At 47.8% G+C, this 18,792-nt stretch overlaps 1 protein-coding gene across 1 annotated transcript in view; it reads left to right on the top strand.

The window, feature by feature from the left end:
- The first annotated feature begins 2,522 nt into the window (after nucleotides 1–2,522).
- Nucleotides 2,523–18,792, top strand: part of LOC143962510 (uncharacterized) — a 72,413-nt gene continuing 56,143 nt past the window's right edge. The window contains 1 exon segment of the mRNA XM_077471786.1: nucleotides 2,523–4,120. Coding sequence (XP_077327912.1) covers nucleotides 2,558–4,120 — 1,563 coding nt within the window. The 5' untranslated portion in view covers nucleotides 2,523–2,557.

The following is an 18,792-nucleotide window of genomic DNA, read 5'->3' as shown; positions in this document are numbered from 1 at the left end:
GGGCAGCCACCGACCCCTCCCCCGTGGCAGGAACCACCGACACCCCTGTGCCTACCCGCACCACCCCCAGCAAATCCTGCAAAGCATGAGATACATTCAAAGGAATAATGGACTCACCAGGCTGACCAGGGGCACGCCCCACAGCCGGTCTGCTGCTCTCCCGCGCTGGCGCAGTCTGCTCCTCCTCCTCCGAAAGCTCGCCCTCAGACCGATCTGAACGATCCTCCGCCAGTGGTGCACGAAGCCCCCCGAGCGACGGGACTCCCGAGGCCGTCCCCTCCGCTTCCGATGGGGCCCGCCCCCGGCAGACTGAACTCCGCGACTCAGACCGGCGTGACAGACCAGACCTGAGGGCATCTCGTGACGATCCCGCCTCCGCTGCTGCAGTCGACCTTCCATCCGGTAAGCTCCGCCCCCGCGCCGGGCGAGCGGAACTCGCGGCCTAGCTGGTGGTCCCCCGGGATCCATAGCCCCCTCCCACCAGTCCACTGGATGACCCCCCTGCGTTGCTGGGGCCCGCCAAGTCCTCACCCCTTCCCCCAGTCCCGACAACCCCCCCCTGCGGGGAAGCGGCGCCATGTCGGCCCGTGGCCCCGCCCCCCGCGATAGGCTGGCGGCGTCCCGACCGCCCAGAGCCTACCGCCTCGCACAGCACCCGTTTGGCAGGGGGAACAGCTCCATCTTCCCCAGGGCTCCGGACCCCACGATGCGGCCGAGAGGCAGGCCCGGGCGAATAACGTGCCGGAGGCCGAGACCTCCGCGCGCGGTGTGTCCGCTCACCCTGCCGCCGATCACTCCCAGACTCCACCGCCAGCGATGCCACTTGGTCCCGCAGCCACTCCGGACCCATCACCGCCGCCGCCCGTTTCAATCCCGCCAAGATTTCGGCCACGTCCGCCATTGTGAGAGGAGCAGTAGTAAAAGCTGCCTTCTCTTCCAGATTCTCTCCACAGACTGAATTTTACTCCGCCCACTCCCTTTATAAGGCTCCTCCCTTTCCTCCACAAAGTTAACTGATATCCAGCCACCTGACTTCCTCTCTTCCTTGCCCAGAATATTAACCCTCAGTGTCCCTTAGTCACACTGTCATGCCTGGCCCTCCATTATCACTTGCAGTGTCATTCCGTGCCTTTCTTGACTGCTGGTCACTTATTCCCTTTTAAAGGCCTTTGTTTAAGAGGTGGCTCACATTCCTTCCACTTTCATTCACCTGTGTCACAACGGGATCTCAATTTGGTCATGTTGGCTCTACAGAAGCCTCTCCTTGAGCTCATTCAGGATATTCCCTTGGCTGACCTTACTTGTAAGGTGGGATTTATCAGTGTATTATGTCAATGAGACAGATTTCAGAATTATCAATCTTATCCAGTAAGGAACCCTTCCTTGTTCTTCACAAAGAAATGGTGGTCTTTAGTCCCTGGGCCTTCTTTCTTCCAAAGGCAGTAGAGTGTTCAGCCCCATCCAGCTGCCGTGTATGTCAGCCTTTAGCCAGGCTGCAGGAAGCAGGCCTAGATGCTGCACCTGTGGCTCCTGGGAACACTAATATCCCAGAATTGGACACACTTGGACTAAACGTCTAGTGTACAAGGGGCCTTAGGCTTTATGTACAAGGGACGTTTTTAACCTCTCCTGAACGATTTAAGTTGACAGATAGTAACTCACTTTTAAAACATCTGTTTTGCCACATTTATATGCCACGTATAGTGGCGTTTTCCTGCGTTTGTGTTTAGAAGCGCTTAAAAAAAAATAGCCAAAAATGAAAAACGCCTCTAAACGAAATATGGCTAAATGCAAGTTACCGTGTTTAGAAGCACTTGAAATGCCTGTAAACTCAGCTTCTGAATGCATCCAAAAAATGCCTCTAATCTCCACTTCCTAGAAAGGACTATAAACGACCCCGTGTACATGGACAGATAAGATAACATAGAGGAGAGTTCAGGGGCAGTTGAAAAAAACTGCCAACTGCTAAACGTCCGTCTACCAGCAGCCGTGTACATGAGGCCTAAGGCTTAATGTACACGGGACATATTTACAACCTCTCCTGAACGATTTAACTTGACAGATAGTAATCCACGTTTAAAACATCCGTTTTGCCACGTTTACATGCCATGTTTAGCCGTGTTTGCGTTTAAATTTTTTTTATTTTTTTCAAAATAGGCAAAAATGAAAAATGCCGGTAAACGAAATGCTGCTGAACATGAGTTACCGCGTTTAGCCCGCTTGGTGTCTGAAACGTCAGGAACTTTGGCGTCTAAACTCATTTTTTTGCCTTCACAGTAAAGCCTATAAATGCAACTGCCTAAAAATGACATTAAACAAACCTGTGTACATGTACACATAAGATAACATTGGATGAGTTCAGGGGCAGTTGAAAATCTCTCAAAGTTGGGAGGTTTGATTATCTTTACTACTGTGGGAAAAAAAACTTCCTTTTCTGTACTTTAATAATACTGATCTGGATCAGCCTCGCCCTGTGTAGGAGGAAGTGACCCTCCCAACTCCATTCTTCTCCGGTGTCAGAGATTTTCATTGTCATTTCTCTCTTCTGCTGTCAGCGATGGCGTCTGCTAACCTGAGTGCTGAGTTGGAATGTTCCGTCTGTCTGAACATTTATACAGATCCTGTAAACCTGAGATGTGGACACAACTTCTGCCAGGTCTGTATTGATCGTGTGCTGGATACACAGGGGGGGTCTGGAGGATATTCCTGTCCTGAATGCCGAGAGAAGTTTCCGGCTCGTCCTGCACTGCAGAGGAACATAACACTACGTAACATAGTGGGGAATTTCCTGTCTGCTCAGCCACATCAGGAGGAGTCCGGGGTCTTCTGTACTCACTGTGTGGACTCTCCTGTACCTGCTGTTAGATCCTGTCTGCACTGTGAGGTTTCTCTGTGTGATAAACACCTGAGAGTCCACAAAAAGTCCCCAGAACACGTCTTATGTGACCCCACCTTGTCCATGGAGAGCAGGAAATGCTCCGTCCATAAGAAGATCCTGGAGTATTACTGCACTGAGGATAATACCTGTATCTGTATGTCTTGTAGTTTGGCTGGAGAACATCGAGGACACCAGGTGGAGATGCTGGATGAGGCTTCTGAGAAGAAGAAGGAGACACTGAGGAATGTTCTGCAGAAACTTCTGATAAAGAGAGAGGAGATGGAGGGAAGAGTCCAGAGTCTGCAGGAACACAGGAGGAAAGTAGAAGAAAAAGCAGCTGGTGACACCAAGAGAGTCACTGCCCTGTTTAGAGATCTCAGGAGACGTCTGGAAGACCTGAAGAAGAGAGTCCTGAGGGAAATCTCCGGGAGGGCAGAGCGGATCTCCATCTCCATCCGGGATCTGGAAATAAAGAAGGAGGAGCTGTCCAGGAAGTTGCGTCACATTGAGGAGCTGTGTAACGTGACGGATCCACTGACTGTCTTACAGGAATCAGACACAGGTGACTTGTGTGATACTGAGGATGGAGATAATGAGGACAGAGAGAGGCATGAGGAGCTCCTCCATGATGGAGGGGGTCTGGATGTGGATGGGATATCACACACATTACACACATTATCTGATATAATAAGAGAGGTAAATGTATCCTCCTATATACAGGGAGCGGCACACATATTACTGGATGTAAATACAGCTCATAATAATCTCCATATATCAGATGACAGGAAAACTATATCCTGGTCACGTAGAAAACAGAATCGTCCAGAAACACCAGAGAGATTTCAGGATTATACTCAGGTGTTGAGCAGTCGGAGTTTCTCCTCAGGGAGACATTACTGGGAAGTGGATGTCGGGAGATCAGATTTCTGGATAGTCGGGATGTGTTACCCCAGTATAGACAGGAGAGGAGGGCAGTCACTGATTGGATATAATAAGAAGTCCTGGGGTTTGTGGAGGGAAGGTGATAAGTATTGGGTGATACATGACAGGAAAGAGATCCTCTTACCCTCCAATATCCCCAGTAACAAAGTCAGGATATATCTGGATTATGAGGTCGGACGGATCTCCTTTTATGATCTGTGTGACCCGATCCGACATCTCCGCACCTTCACCACCACCTTCACTGAGCCCCTCCATGCTGGGATATATGTAGGGAGAGGTTCTATGAAGATCTGTGGGGGGAATAGGGAATAATAGTAATAGTCAGAACTCTGCCCAGAGACTAATGATGTCACAAGGATGGGTGGTGGGATTGGTAGAATTGTCAGCCAATAGGATAAAGCAGTGGGTGGAACTTCAGTCAGTGCCCTGCAGGTTTTTCTTCTATTTGTGATTTCTCCCTCTGTCACTCCCTGTGATTGGGTAGGAGATCTCTCCAGTTACTGGAGTAACAGTGAATGACATGTTCCTATTTGTCAGTAAAGAGGGGTTTGGCCTATATATATAATTATCTATCTATCTATCTATCTATCTATCTATCTATCTATCTATCTATCTATCTATCTATCTATCTATCTATCTATCTATCTCATGACAATTACTTTCATTCTAATCATTAAACAGAAAGTTATCACAGTGTGTGACATCACCAATCTCCTCCTCTGGCCCCTCCCCCTACTCTCTGCCCCTCTCCCACATGCAGTCACTCTGTGTGGGGTGCAGTGCGATCGCTGTGATTGGATAGGATGGGGTCCCCTCTCCTCTTTTTCCTCCTCCTATTCCATACAATCTATACTAAATAGAGATGAAAAGAAATGTAACAATCTCAGAGGAAATGTATGAAGAAGGGATCTAGAGATTTACTGCTAAGACAATAAAATGTGATGTATCATTAAAGTGTATGTCCACCCATAATGTTTTCTTTTCTTCGTTTTGGATGGAGGGGGAGAATTAGAACCCCTGTCCGGTTTTTACTGCTATCCAGCTCTCCATTTTACCAAGCAGGAAGTGAGGGGCGCTCTCCACAATTATAATAAAATCTGACTGGGGCTCTAGGCCTTCCCCTATTCTACTAAAAATGTATGTCTGGGTCCCCTTTGCTGCTTTCGTCTCATTCCTGTCCGGTACAATGTTGTCAGCAGGACAGGAAGTGAGGGGAATCCCCAGATAGCAGTAAAAACACAACAGGGGTTCTAATCCTCCCTCACTCCATCCAATACTATAAAGAAAAGTTCTTAGCTTGGCATAGACTTCAATGGAATATATCAGTAATATAATAGTGTCGGTGTCACTGTTATCAGCACTGAGATGTATATTGCTGTGCAGCATGTTCTCCGGTCTCACCCTCATCTTCCCCACCAGAGAGGACAATACCTTACAGAGACACGGCACACATCAGGCTGGTAATATGTAGAATATACGGGAAGAGAGAGAGGGTGAGACCGGAGAACACACTCAGGGCTGCTGTTAGAGATCATGGGGCCCGGTACATTACCTGACAGGGACCCCCCAGCCTGGATGGGTGTGTGGGGTCAGGTAATGGCCCTGAACACGGCTTCAGCCGCATGAACAAATCACTCATTCATGCGACCAGACTACCTGTGGGAAGGAACCCTTAATTATGTTTTTTTTTTACAAATTATTTTTGTTTTATTATTTAAATTTTTTAACAGCCCTGTGCGTGGGGGGCTTTTGTGGAATATCAGGGGTCCATACAGACCTCTGATGATACACTCTTTAGGCAGAAGAAGAAATTGAGGACAGAAATCCCCACTTCTTTCTCTGGAGCTGAAGCTTGCCGGGAATGAATGAACAGGAGGTGTTCTGTACAGAGGCTTACTGTTCATTCACCAACCGAAGCATAGTAAGCACAGTTTATCATGCTTCAGTTTTGAATAAACACAGAAGTGATCATTATCAATCACTCACTGTGTTCACTGAGAAAAAGAAGGGGCTGATAAATATGACATATTTACTGGTCCCCCTGTGTGCCCACAGCAGCTTACAGCCAGTGCCAGGTTGAGGAGGAGAAGCTGGCAGAGCTGTGGGGAGAAGAGGGCCACCATGGGATTAGAGCTGTGTGGAATGGAGATTGGGGACAGAAGGGGGGTGATCAGAGTAGTGGGGGGCCAATCTCTGAAACCGATCCCCCTGTGGCTCCCCCTGCAGCAGCTGGTGGGAAGGAGAGAAGGAGAAGTCATCTGCACTGTGGGGGAGATGGTGGGGCTCTTGCCTGTGATCAGCAGCTTTTTGAACTGCCTGCACCATAAAGCTGCCCAGACCCCATACAGGAGGGCCGGTTCTACCCCCTCTGTGGCCCTGAACACGCTGAACACCAATATACATCACAGTGCTGCTAACAGTCACACCATCTGATTGGTTGCTCCGAGTCTCACACTCTGCACTACTGTGCTGAATAAGAGGAGATGTATTATGGGAAAAAGGAGAACACGGGGTTGATCTGTTACTTTATCTTTCTGAAAGCCTACGAGGGAAGCCGGGGGCCCAAATACTGTATATGACATTGTCTGGAGGCCACAAAAATATCACATTGCCTAGGGGCCCCAAATATATCATATGGCTTGGGAACACAAGTATGTGACATTGTCTAGGATTCCCCAAATATGCCCCAGTCCCTGGGGGCCCAAATATGTCCCATTCTCTGAAAGCCTAAAAAATATAACTTTGCCTGGGGCCCCCAAACATTTCCAAGGGTCTGGTAGCAGGGCCGAGCCAAAGTGTTGCAGAAGAGGCAGCCAACTTGGGTACTTTAGTGGGACGGGGGCACAAAAATGGCAGAACCTGCTACCTATACCGCTATAGTTCACAGCTCATGGGGGGACACTTTGATTTTTTGCCTTGGGTGTGAAAGGAGTCTGTCTGGGGCCCCAAGTGTGTCTCAATACCTAGGGATCCTATATGAGGCTTTACTTATTTTTTTGGAGACCCAAATATATCACATTGTTTTGGGACCCCAAATGGACTCTGACACTTGTCCACTCAGGGCCCATCCCGACCTCTTTACATTCACCATTATTGCTCTCCTCTGCTGCTCCATCTCCCCCCCATGTAGGTTCCATGTTGGAATATATCAGAGCTTACACAGGATTGATGATGTCACCCCTCCCCCTCCCTCATGTGACAGTATTCAAGCCTGGTGATTGGCTTCTTAGCCTTGAACATTGTATGCTGGGAAAAGATCACATGATCCCTCATACCCGGGAAATTGGGAACCTATCAAGGGCTTTGATGGAGCAACAACATATTGGGGAACAGCAAAGGAGAATATATAGGGGGGGTTTGGAGGGTTTTCAAGAGAACCTCCCACTTTACCCTGAAAGGACAAAGTGGACGGAGTCTCTGTATCCTGCCTGACCAAAGGTTCCTCAGTCAGTATGACTATGTTCAGTGGTAAGAGGTGATGGGGTGCACTGATCTGGGGGTGCAGTACTTACCTGGAGAGATGTACTTACTGTTCTCTATAGACTGCAATATAACAGTGTACACTTCTCCGGCTCTGAGTGTGGATGTACATGGAGACTCTATAGGGCAGGGGTCTCAAACTGACGGCCCTCCAGCTGTTGCAGAACTACAAGTCCCATGATGCCTCTGCTTGACAGAGTCATGCTTGTAACTGTCAGCCTTGCAATGCCTCATGGGACTTGTAGTTTCGCAACAGCTGGAGGGCCGCCAGTTTGAGACCCCTGCTATAGGGGGTGTACGGCTGCTGCATTACTTACAGAAGGGGCGGGACATTATTTCCTATGGCTCCTCCCAGTACATGATCATTATGTATAGTGAGATGGGACATTGTATAGAGTGCTGGATCTGAGACAGAGCGCAGAGTGTAACATGACTTATGGGAGGCACAGGTGGAGGTGTACAGGCCCTTTAAGACCAGATCTATCTATCTATCTATCTATCTATCTATCTATCTATCTATCTATCTATAATATAAGATTACTGTTGGAATCAGACAGGAATTAGGATTATACATCTACACAGCTGTTTGTACAGCCGAACTCAGCCATATTGATGCCAGGCAGTCTCACATGTTGAAAAGTAAGGAATGTGACACAATTTGAATAGCAGAATGGGTTCTATTCAGCCCACCTGCAATGTACTGAACTTCAAAGGCAATATGGTGCCGACTTGTCTGCAAGAACAAAGGACAGCTGGTGGGGCGTCCGAGATCGAGCCACAAGATGGCAATCCAGTCGGAGCAGTTGCAATTCATGGGCAGACACTGCCCCCCAGAGGCCAAGTATGGCAGGACTGTACGAGGTAATTAGCCTGGGGGAGGAAACGCCCCAGAGACGCTGATTGGTCTACGGGAAAAGTAGGATGGGCTATGGGGTGTGGTATGGCTGAGGTATGTTTAACAAAAAGGTTTTGCAACCATGAGTTCGGCCTCCTCTCACTTCCATCATGAGGCGTAGCTGCGAAGGTCGGATAAGTATGGCTTATATTGTACTTTGATTGTATGCTATGTATTATTGTAACTTCTATTGATACCTTATGCACGCTGTATTATTTCCTTGGGAAATAAATGAGATTTGATTGATCTTAGACCGTGTATTGATTTCATAGCCAAGGGTGGTAGTATTGTGATATTAACAATAACATGTGCTTGGCGTATTTGAGGCTTAGCTGAACTATAGTGACTAGACAAAGGAATACATAACTGATAATAATAGTACTAGACTGAATTGAACAGTTACTTCAATTACAATATGTAGTAGAAATAAGAATATAATAAGTTTGAAGATTGTGTCATTCTTTTCCATCATATATCGCTGTCATCATGTGTGATTGATAAGTGTATCTACATTATTATATCATATATTATATCACTTTTATAATGGATCCTAATATAATGTGTCCCCATAGAATGGATCACCAATAGAATTCTATGGGATCACTTTTATAACTAATGATTTTATATTATATCACTTATACTGATTTTTAGGTTTTTGATTTATTCGATTTTTAGATTTAAGTCACATGATAATTGCGCAAATGTTTATCAAAATAATATTTTTGCTGAAAATACAGGAAAATCATTATTAGCGGATACAAATACAACATAACTTACAAAATTCCTTCTAATTCTAGAACATGGACCTGTATTGAGCTAATAAATAACAAATTTGTAAATTTTTGTGTTTTTTTGTAAACCAGTGAGAATTGAAGGAACACAGATCTGTAAATAGGCGACTTACACTGACCAATGGCGGCAGCCAGTTGGGATTGAGAAAAAATTTACAACACGCCCCTTTTTATAGAAATTGTTCTAATGATTGACTTCTGCTGAGCAGGGACGGCCGCACACTGATCGACATCGAGCCGATCCCCGCTGAACCGGCTGAATTTCCATCCATGTATGGGCAGCTTTAGGGCTCATTCACACTAGGGGCAGGGACTGACACTTCTTCGAAAAAGTGCTCCATACTCAGATCACTTTTCAGAGGTGTTTGACAATATCTCACCTCCTCACCACCCGTTTTAACCCCTTAAAGCAACGCCACCACCCTGCAACTGGGTCCATTACACATGGATATGGGGTGGTGGCAGAGTGTCCCTATCTACTGTAGAGTCCGGGGGAAGGGTTCCTCTGGGCACGACCGACCTGGAAGCTGCAATCAGAATCATGTGATGGGAATCAGATCCTATGAAATCTATGAATGGGTCATGTTTGGTGGGTGGTGGTATCTGCCGAATGCAATAAAGGGATACCTGCTTTGCTTTGAGGCCACAACATGTGTTCACCCCTGACTGCTGACTCTGCAGCTAAAGGGGGAGCAGTTTTGGGCTCAACCAGGGGGTTATACCACCCCCCGACTGCTAGTGTGAAGGATTCTCATGTGTGTTGGTGCACCACAGACAGCCAATCATAAGCGGAGGAGACATTCCTCGCCCTGCAGCTGTACATATACATGAAGCACATGGGGGAGGGGGGGTCAATAGACACAGGGGGGATCAGAGGAAACGGGGTGATGAAAGCCCATGGAGGATCAGAAGAGATGTCAGAGATCTGCAGAGGGGAGAGGACACTAACTGTAGCCAATAGAAAATAGGAATGGTGCTAGCTGCGGGGGTTGGGGGAATAGCTGTAATCGGCCATTTTTCTACACACCAGAGTCTGGGGGTCACTTCTGGTATAAGTTGAAGGTTAGAAATAGAAATGTTTTGAGGCACTGAGGATTTCCATGGTACCATGGAACTCACTACACTAAATACAGTGTAAAATCATTATATTTATTACAAAAGTTATACAAAATCATTAATAAATACTTCACACACCAGCAACAAAATGTAATAATATAAAAAAAAAGTAAAGGGAACTAAACCCATTCAAAGACTGGATGTCTTCATATAGTCCCCCATAAATGTAAGGAATGTAGAATAGATGTTAGTCCAGCCTTCCTGCCAACATGTTTCGCGCGGTAACCGCTTCCTCAGGAGTTTTAGAAGAGAGTAATAATCTGCAGAGCACAAGACATAAATCATAGCACACCAAGAAAACATGCATAGACATACAGTATGTATACACTTATGATAAAACACACATACACATGCCCACACAAGATACGCACACATAATAAATTCACTATATGCAATGCATCACCACATGTACTGTACAAGAAACTCATATGGCCAATGAAAACAAGAGAAGGGGGCAACACTCACCCAAAAATTCACACAGACCCATCCAGGAAGGGAACATCACATATGGTGGTCTCCCTGGTCAGTCTGGAATCCAGGTAAGGTGAGGGCTGATAAGCTCTGTTTGATGTACGTATTTCTTAAAGCGGAGGTCCACCCTAAAGTGGACCTTCCGCTCATCGGAACCCTCCCCCCCTCCGGCGCCACAACTGGCACCTTTCAGGGGGAGGGGGGTGCAGATACCTGTACAGTACAGGTATCTGCACCCACTTCCGGGATAGCTCTCTGCGGAAAGGGGCGTAGATTACGCCCCTTTCCGAAAGTCCCCCACTGCCTGCTGGGAAACACACAGATCCCAGAGGCAGCGGGTCCATCCTTTTTGCGCAGCGCGACTCGCACATGCGCAGTAGGGAACCAGGAAATGAAGCCGAAAGGCTCCACTTCCTGATTCCCATACCCAAGATGGCGGCGGCAGCACCCGAGAGACGATCGAGAGATCGGCTTCGGGTGCTGACATCGCGGGCACGCTGGACAGGTAAGTGTCACTATTTTAAAAGTCAGCAGCTGCAGTATTTGTAGCTGCTGGCTTTAAAAAAAAAAAAAAAACGCGGAGTCCCGGCAGACTTCCGCTTTAATATAGCATTGTAAGGGTAGCCAACCAGACGTTGTACATAGTATACAGATTACTCTATATACACACCAAGGAGATGTAAGGATCCTAAAATATTGTACACTGGCGGTGCCTGATCAAAGAAATAGGAATCCTTCAAAAGTACTAGCTGGTCAAAACCAAACCTATATAGAGATAAGTAGAGAGAAATCATTAGAGATGGGCCAAACACTCCTGGGTTCAGTTCGTAGCAGAACTCCTGAACAGGGGAGAAGTTCTAACCCAAACGGTGAAACCCCTATTGAAGTCAATTGGAGCCGAACAGGAAAAAATGAAAAAGTATCAAATTTTGAAGGCTTATATGGTAGTAAATGGCCATAAAAGGGATATGGGGGCCGGGTACTGCCCTGGGGGGATATGTATCAATTCAAAAACATTTTTTAAAGTGCAACAATAAAAATGAAAAATTCCTTTAAATATATATTCCGAGGGAGGGTCCCCTTAGTCTGCCTCTAAAGTGGTGCATCTGCAGCATGTATAGAACCTGCTGCAGAAAAAATGGCATTTCTAAAGAAAACAAAAAGAGTCAATTCTCATTTAAATTGACTCGCGTTGCAATTGCTGGGACCCTGGTTATAGGGGGAAAAAAAGAAAAAAAATGGCGTGCAGTCCCCTCCACTCCATACCAGGCCCTTTGTTTTTTTTTTAAAGATTCTTTTACTGGCAATTTTTCCTTTATTCAGCTGTCAGCGGGGAAGCTCATTGACAGCTGATGACTCATCAGTTGATAAGGACGCGACGGCTGGCTACCCAGTCCTGCTCCTTAACAACCAGCTTTTACTGCACCCTGATTTTGCAAAGCTTTGCCCAAATAGGGTGCAGAATGCGCTGTGCAAACACCCACCGAACATCCTGCAAATTCAGGTATTCCCTGAATGGGGCGAAAAGCCAATGTTTGGCCCGCACTCATGTTCGGCCTGAAAGGTTCACCCAACACTAGTAATCATTAACCCTTAAAAAATTGTGGGCATCTCGGGCTCTATAGATGGACTTCATAGCTCACCTGAAAAATTAGCCTGAATCAGCACATCATGACAGCAGCCCCGAGGTTAGATGTATATACCACTTGTGATGATGTCTTAATCCTAAGCATATAATGTTCCAGCCATCCGTGGAGCAAATAAGTGCAATTCCATTAAAACACGTAAGGCTATAATTTATGTGCTGATAGTTTCATAGACTGAGAAATAAGGGTAAGTTCAGGGAAAGCTATAATTGAAAAACAGGACAACCATGGTAAGATACATATAAGTGAATTCAGCTAATTGACCGATTCAGGTAAGTCCCTTAAAAATGAAATTACAAAGTTTCTATCTTAGCAACAGGTCCTAAAGATCGCATATCACTGCCAGAGGGTCTGTGGCAATTTTAGGGGAGCCCATCCCCTTATATATAGCCCTGGCTCTTGCCTAGCCGCCGGTGACATAACTGGGCCCAATCCCATACTGCACATGTGCCGAAAACAGCACATGCATAGTGTCTCATGAGGGTTGCCATGGAAAGCTGACAACATCCAATCCATTGGCCACCCTGGGCAATACAGGATATTGTCATCACATGATGTCAACCCAGTGACAGCTAGTGGACGGCAGATAGACTGCAAGGTGTCCACAGTGTCCTGCATAAGGGACCACACACTCACTGGAGTAAAAACCAGTCCAGGCACCACCCCCACATCGACAGGAAAGGAGAACCAGTTGGGTCAATCAGCACCTCATTGGCCAAGAGATAGAGCAACACAGTGCACAGGGCCCACATATCTCTGGTTACAATACAACACATAACAATCTCAGCTAGTCGAATACAAAAAATATAATAACTACAAAAACAACAACCATGGGGGGCATGGCCAAATGGCACACTGAGTGGATGTCTGTGCTGGAGCTCTGCTGTTAAGCAGGGCCAATCTCCTGCCATCCAGCTCCAATATCGCCTGTTGATAGCTTGCTCACACCCACATGCGACATCGATCCTCTGGGGCAACTAAAGGACAGGGTAAGAGGCTCCATTTTACCCCTATACTGGAGGAATAATTTCCAGCCTGCGGGGACCGTGTGGATAGATCTGCACGCTCCTTTGCCAATATGGCGTCCCAGACTGAGCAGGGGGGACAAATCTCTTCTACACCGCCGGGCCTGGCTGAAGTCCTGGCGGCGATAGCCATCTGTCAGGCTTCTACCACTACTCTTACATCCAAAGTGGATGTTGTGCAGCTGGATGTGGGACTACTCAGGCAGGACATGGACAAAGTGAAATCCAGGCTGTTCTCTGCTTAGCAAAGGCTGGGCATGTGGAGAACACTGTTGTAGGCCATTCCATTGATTTCCGCTCCCTGCAAACCAAGATCCATGCCCTGGAATACAAGGCTGAAGATGCAGAAAATCGAAACCGGAGGAACAATCTTTGCGTAGTGGGCCTTGCAGAAGGGGTGGATTGTCCCCACCCGATGGAGTTTGTGGAGAAGCTGCTGCATACTCTCCTGCCTGCGGCCCAGTTCTCACCTTTCTATGCTGTGGAGAGAGCCCACCGTATTCCCCCCAAACCTGTGCCCCTGGGGACCCGGCCACTCACCCTAATCCTGAAACTACTCAACTTTAGAGACAGGGATGAGGTGCTCCGAGCTGCCAGGTTACAGAGGGATCTGGACTACCAGAACACTAAACTTTGAATCTTCCCATATTATTTGGTAGAGACACAGAAGCTGAGGCAATCCTTTGACCAGGTTAAAGCTGCCATGCATACCTGGGGTATTCGCTACAGTGTCCTCTTTCTGGCCCGGCTGCGGGTCCAAGATGGCAAAACTACCAGTTTCTTTACATCACCCAGAGATGCATCCTCCTGGCTGGAATCTCTGCCACCGCACCGTTGAGAGGTGAGCTCTACATCCTTTTCCCAATGCCCTGCGGGAGTCTGTAGGCTTTGAGTCCTTTTTGGGTCGGGTGACTGCTCTGGACTGCTGATTTCCTGTGCAGGGTCATTACCGGCTAAAACCATTGCCTATGTGCACCACCAAGTTGCTATTTTGCACCTGTTGTGCCTACTGTGTTCCTCTCAAGTAACCCACTGAAGAACTGTGCCCATGGTAAACCCAGGTGTTTTTCTAGTTAACCTTTATCTATCCCTGAACTGTGGAAGATCCTGCTGTATTCCATATGCTGTGTTGCCACCTGTTGCCATTGGCAACCTCCTATGGGAAAATATGCTGATGTCTTCTTTTACAATGGAAAAGGCATGAGGAATTTTCTCTACCTTCAAAACATATAGTTGCAGCTTGACGAGCTTCGTTACGTCTCTTAATATGGCTGCTGGCGGGCTCTAGTGGCCTTTTAAGGGAATTACAGGGTCCTTTTGTTTACAAGATCCAAGGGTACTGTTTTTTTTTCTCGCAATCACTGTGCTGCTGGGACACTTTCCTTGGCTGCACATCAATACTTCCTGTTCCTCAGCAGTTACCTTAACCACTTCAGCCCCGGAGGATTTGGCTACTCCATGACCAGAGCACTTTTTACAATTTGGCACTGCGTTGCTTTAGCTGGTAATTACGCGGTCATGCAATGTTGTACCCAAATGAAATTTGAGTCCTTTTTTCCCCACAAATAGAGCTTTCTTTTGATGGTATTTAATTGCCTCTGCGATTTTTAATTTTTGCAATATAAATGGAAAAAGACTGAAAATTTCGGAAAAAAAAATATTTTCTATTATAATTTTTGTTATTAAAAAAATCCACAAAACTCAATTTTAGTCATACATTTAGGCCAAAATGTATTCAGCCACATGCCTTTGGTAAAAAGAATCTCAATAAGTGTATACTTATTGGTTTGCGCAAAAGTTATAGCGTCTACAAACTAGTTTACATTTTCTGGAATTTACGCAGCTTTTAGTTTATGACTGCCTATCTCATTTCTTGAGGTGCTAAAATGGCAGGACAGTACAAAACCCCCCCAAATTACCCCATTTTGGAAAGTAGACACCCCAAGGAAATTGATTAGAGGCATGTTGAGCCTGTTGATTATTTTATGTTTTTTGTCACAAGTGATTGAAAAATTACACAAAGTTGTCACTAAATAACATATTAAACAATTATACAGAAAGGAGCCGCGCTTGTGGAATAGAACACAATAGATAGGAAGATAAATATCGCACTACCAAAAAAGGTTATTTATTTATTAGTTTTTATTTTTATCTTTATCGAGAGGTTGCTGCCTCCCTAAAGTACACAGGCTATAATCAACAGCTCGTGTTATAAGATGAATAATTCATGTGGGCTAATGGCGCTACCTCAAATATATATATTCAAAATATTAGGATTATTAAAATAACCATTAGTGGCCCTCAGGCCTAGAATATATCCAGATATATTTAATGCACCTTATGTGAACTAGTGTAGGTTAAACTAAAGCAATCGCTTAATATTTAATCCAAAAAAATGAGTGATATCTAAACCCCAATAAAGGGGTGTGTATCAGGGAGGAAAACCTTATTTCCCCTAATATTGCACACGGAATAATTAATCTTTGTGTACCAATTATATGTGAAAGATATACAAATTAGTGCAAAATAAATTCCAAAATTTGTGAAATCCTAGGAAAAAAATTCCCCATACATGGGAAGTGTAACAGCTTAAAGCGGGAGTCCACCGGGACTCCGCATTTTTTTTTTTTTTTTAAAAGCCAGCAGCTACAAATACTGCAGCTGCTGACTTTTAAAATAGTGACACTTACCTGTCCAGCGCGCCAGCGATGTCGGCACCCGAAGCCGATCTCTAGGTCGCCTGTCGGGTCCTGCCGCCGCCATCTTGGGTATGGGAATCAGGAAATGGAGCCTTTCGGCTTCATTTCCCGGTTCCCTACTGCGCATGCGCGAATCGCGCTGCGCAATAAGGGCGCTCCCCGCTGCCTCTGGGATCTGTGTGTTTCCCAGCAGGCAGCGGGGCACTTGCGGGAAGGGGCGGGCACTTGCGGAAAGGGGCGTACGTTACGCCCCTTTCCGCAGAGAGCTATCCCGGAAGTGGGTGCAGTTACCTGGATTATCCAGGTAACTGCACCCCCCTCCCCCCTGAAAGGTGCCAATTGTGGCACCGGAGGGGGGGAGGGTTCCGATGAGTGTAAGGTCCACTTTAGGGTGGACCTCCGCTTTAAGGACCCAATTAATTAAAATTAAACTAAAAAAAAAAAAAAAACAAAGCAAAAGAACCATAAAACAAAAAAAACTTGAAAAACCTAGACCAGTTTTAAGTAACAAAAATAGCAAGAATAGTCCACAATAATTCTTCTATCAAATGTCCACAAATGTGCAAGTTTTCTGCTTCAGGAGACAAGAAGGTGACTTTTGTGATCATGAATGCTTATTGGTGACTTCCGTGCTCATTCCCCCTCATGGGTCCCCACTCACCAGATCCACGCACCCCCTAAGGGGTTATGGGCATGTAGGCTGTATTCCACTTTATTGTTGGGGATTCCACCGCTCGGCTTTGTCTTCCAAAATCCTCCACAGGGTTTTATTCGTTATAAGGGAAGAAAACAATCTTGTATCCGGTGGTAGTTCCTCAAAGGGGAAAAAAAACAACTCTCAGGCCGCGTACACACGCGCGGACTGTTCGCCCAACCTTGTTCGGCAAACAGTTTGTCAAACAGTCCGCTCAAAATTTGCATGAGCGGACTTGCCCACACACGAGCGGACTGTTTGACGAACAAGGTTGGGCAAACAGTTCGCTCAACTTTTGAAATGAGCGGACTCGCCCACGTAAGGAGGAGGCAAATCCGCCCATTTCGAGCGCGTGTACAGGTAGGCGGGGCCCGCGAAGGAGACGTCGCGGGCTCCGCCGCCTGGAATGGGCTTAAAGGGGAACCCCAACGCCGAAAAAAATCGGCGTGGGGGTTCCCCCCAAGTCCACACCAGACCCTTGTCCGAGCACGCTACCCGGCCGGCCAGGAAAGGGGGGCGAGCGAGCGCGCCCCCCCTCCTGAGCCGTACCAGGCCGCGTGCCCTCAACATGGGGGGGTGCCTTGGGGAAGGGGGGGCCGCGCGGCCCCCCCACCCCAAAGCACCTTGTCCCCATGTTGATGAGGACAAGGGCCTCTTCCCGACAACCCTGGCCGTTGGTTGTCGGGGTCTGCGGGCGGGGGGCTTATCGGAATCCGGGAGCCCCCTTTAAGAAGGGGGCCCCCGGATACCGGCCCCCCACCCTATGTGAATGAGTATGGGGTACAATGTACCCCTACCCATTCACCTGTGAAATAAAGTACAAATAAAAACACAACACAGGGGGAAAAAATATTTTATTGCACAGCCGGGGGTCTTCCGTCTTCGGGGGTCTTCTCGCCGGACTCCTCCGCTATGTGTGTGTAGCTCTTTTGCCAGCGGAGGAGTCCGGCTTTCTTCCTCCCCGCCGCCGGCCTCTTCTCCCGACTTCGGGGGTCTTGTCCCCCTCTTCGGTTCTTCTGCCGGGCCACCGCGCCTGGTCCGGTGGCCCGGTCTTCTGTCGCCGTCTTCCGTTCTTCTGTCGCCGCCTTCGGTTCTTCTGCCGGGCCACCGCGCCTTCTTGTAGCTCTTTTACAGGCGGTGGCCCGGTCTTCTGTCGCCGTCGCCGCCTTCCGTTCGTGTTCTTCTTCTTGTTCTTCTTGTTCTTCTCCAGGCGATGTTGACACGTCGCTCCCTCCGGCCGGAATGCCAGAGCCGCCCTGCGCTGTGACTTATATAGTGACAATGGGGCGGGGTCACATGGTATATGTCACATGGGTTGATGTCACGTGGTGACCCCGCCCCCTTACGATGTCATAGTCCCCATGTGACATCAACCCATGTGACCAACCCATGTGACATATACCATGTGACCCCGCCCCATTGTCACTATATAAGTGACCGCACAGCGCGTCCCCGGCATTCCGGCCGGAGAGCTCGTCGAGTCAACATCTCCAGGAGAAGAACAAGAAGAAGAAGAAGAACACGAACGGAAGGCGGCGACGGCGACAGAAGACCGGGCCACCGCCTGTAAAAGAGCTACAAGAAGGCGCGGTGGCCCGGCAGAAGAACCGAAGGCGGCGACAGAAGAACGGAAGACGGCGACAGAAGACCGGGCCACCGGACCAGGCGCGGTGGCCCGGCAGAAGAACCGAAGAGGGGGACAAGACCCCCGAAGTCGGGAGAAGAGGCCGGCGGCGGGGAGGAAGAAAGCCGGACTCCTCCGCTGGCAAAAGAGCTACACACACATAGCGGAGGAGTCCGGCGAGAAGACCCCCGAAGACGGAAGACCCCCGGCTGTGCAATAAAATATTTTTTCCCCCTGTGTTGTGTTTTTATTTGTACTTTATTTCACAGGTGAATGGGTAGGGGTACATTGTACCCCATACTCATTCACATAGGGTGGGGGGCCGGTATCCGGGGGCCCCCTTCTTAAAGGGGGCTCCCGGATTCCGATAAGCCCCCCGCCCGCAGACCCCGACAACCAACGGCCAGGGTTGTCGGGAAGAGGCCCTTGTCCTCATCAACATGGGGACAAGGTGCTTTGGGGTGGGGGGGCCGCGCGGCCCCCCCCTTCCCCAAGGCACCCCCCATGTTGAGGGCACGCGGCCTGGTACGG

This window comes from Lithobates pipiens, unplaced genomic scaffold, assembly GCF_037356315.1.
Source record: "Lithobates pipiens isolate NorthernLeopardFrog02 unplaced genomic scaffold, aLitPip1_a1.2 Scaffold_8, whole genome shotgun sequence".
NCBI classification, from domain to species: Eukaryota; Metazoa; Chordata; class Amphibia; order Anura; family Ranidae; genus Lithobates; species Lithobates pipiens.
This window is presented reverse-complemented; position numbering and strand designations above follow the sequence as displayed.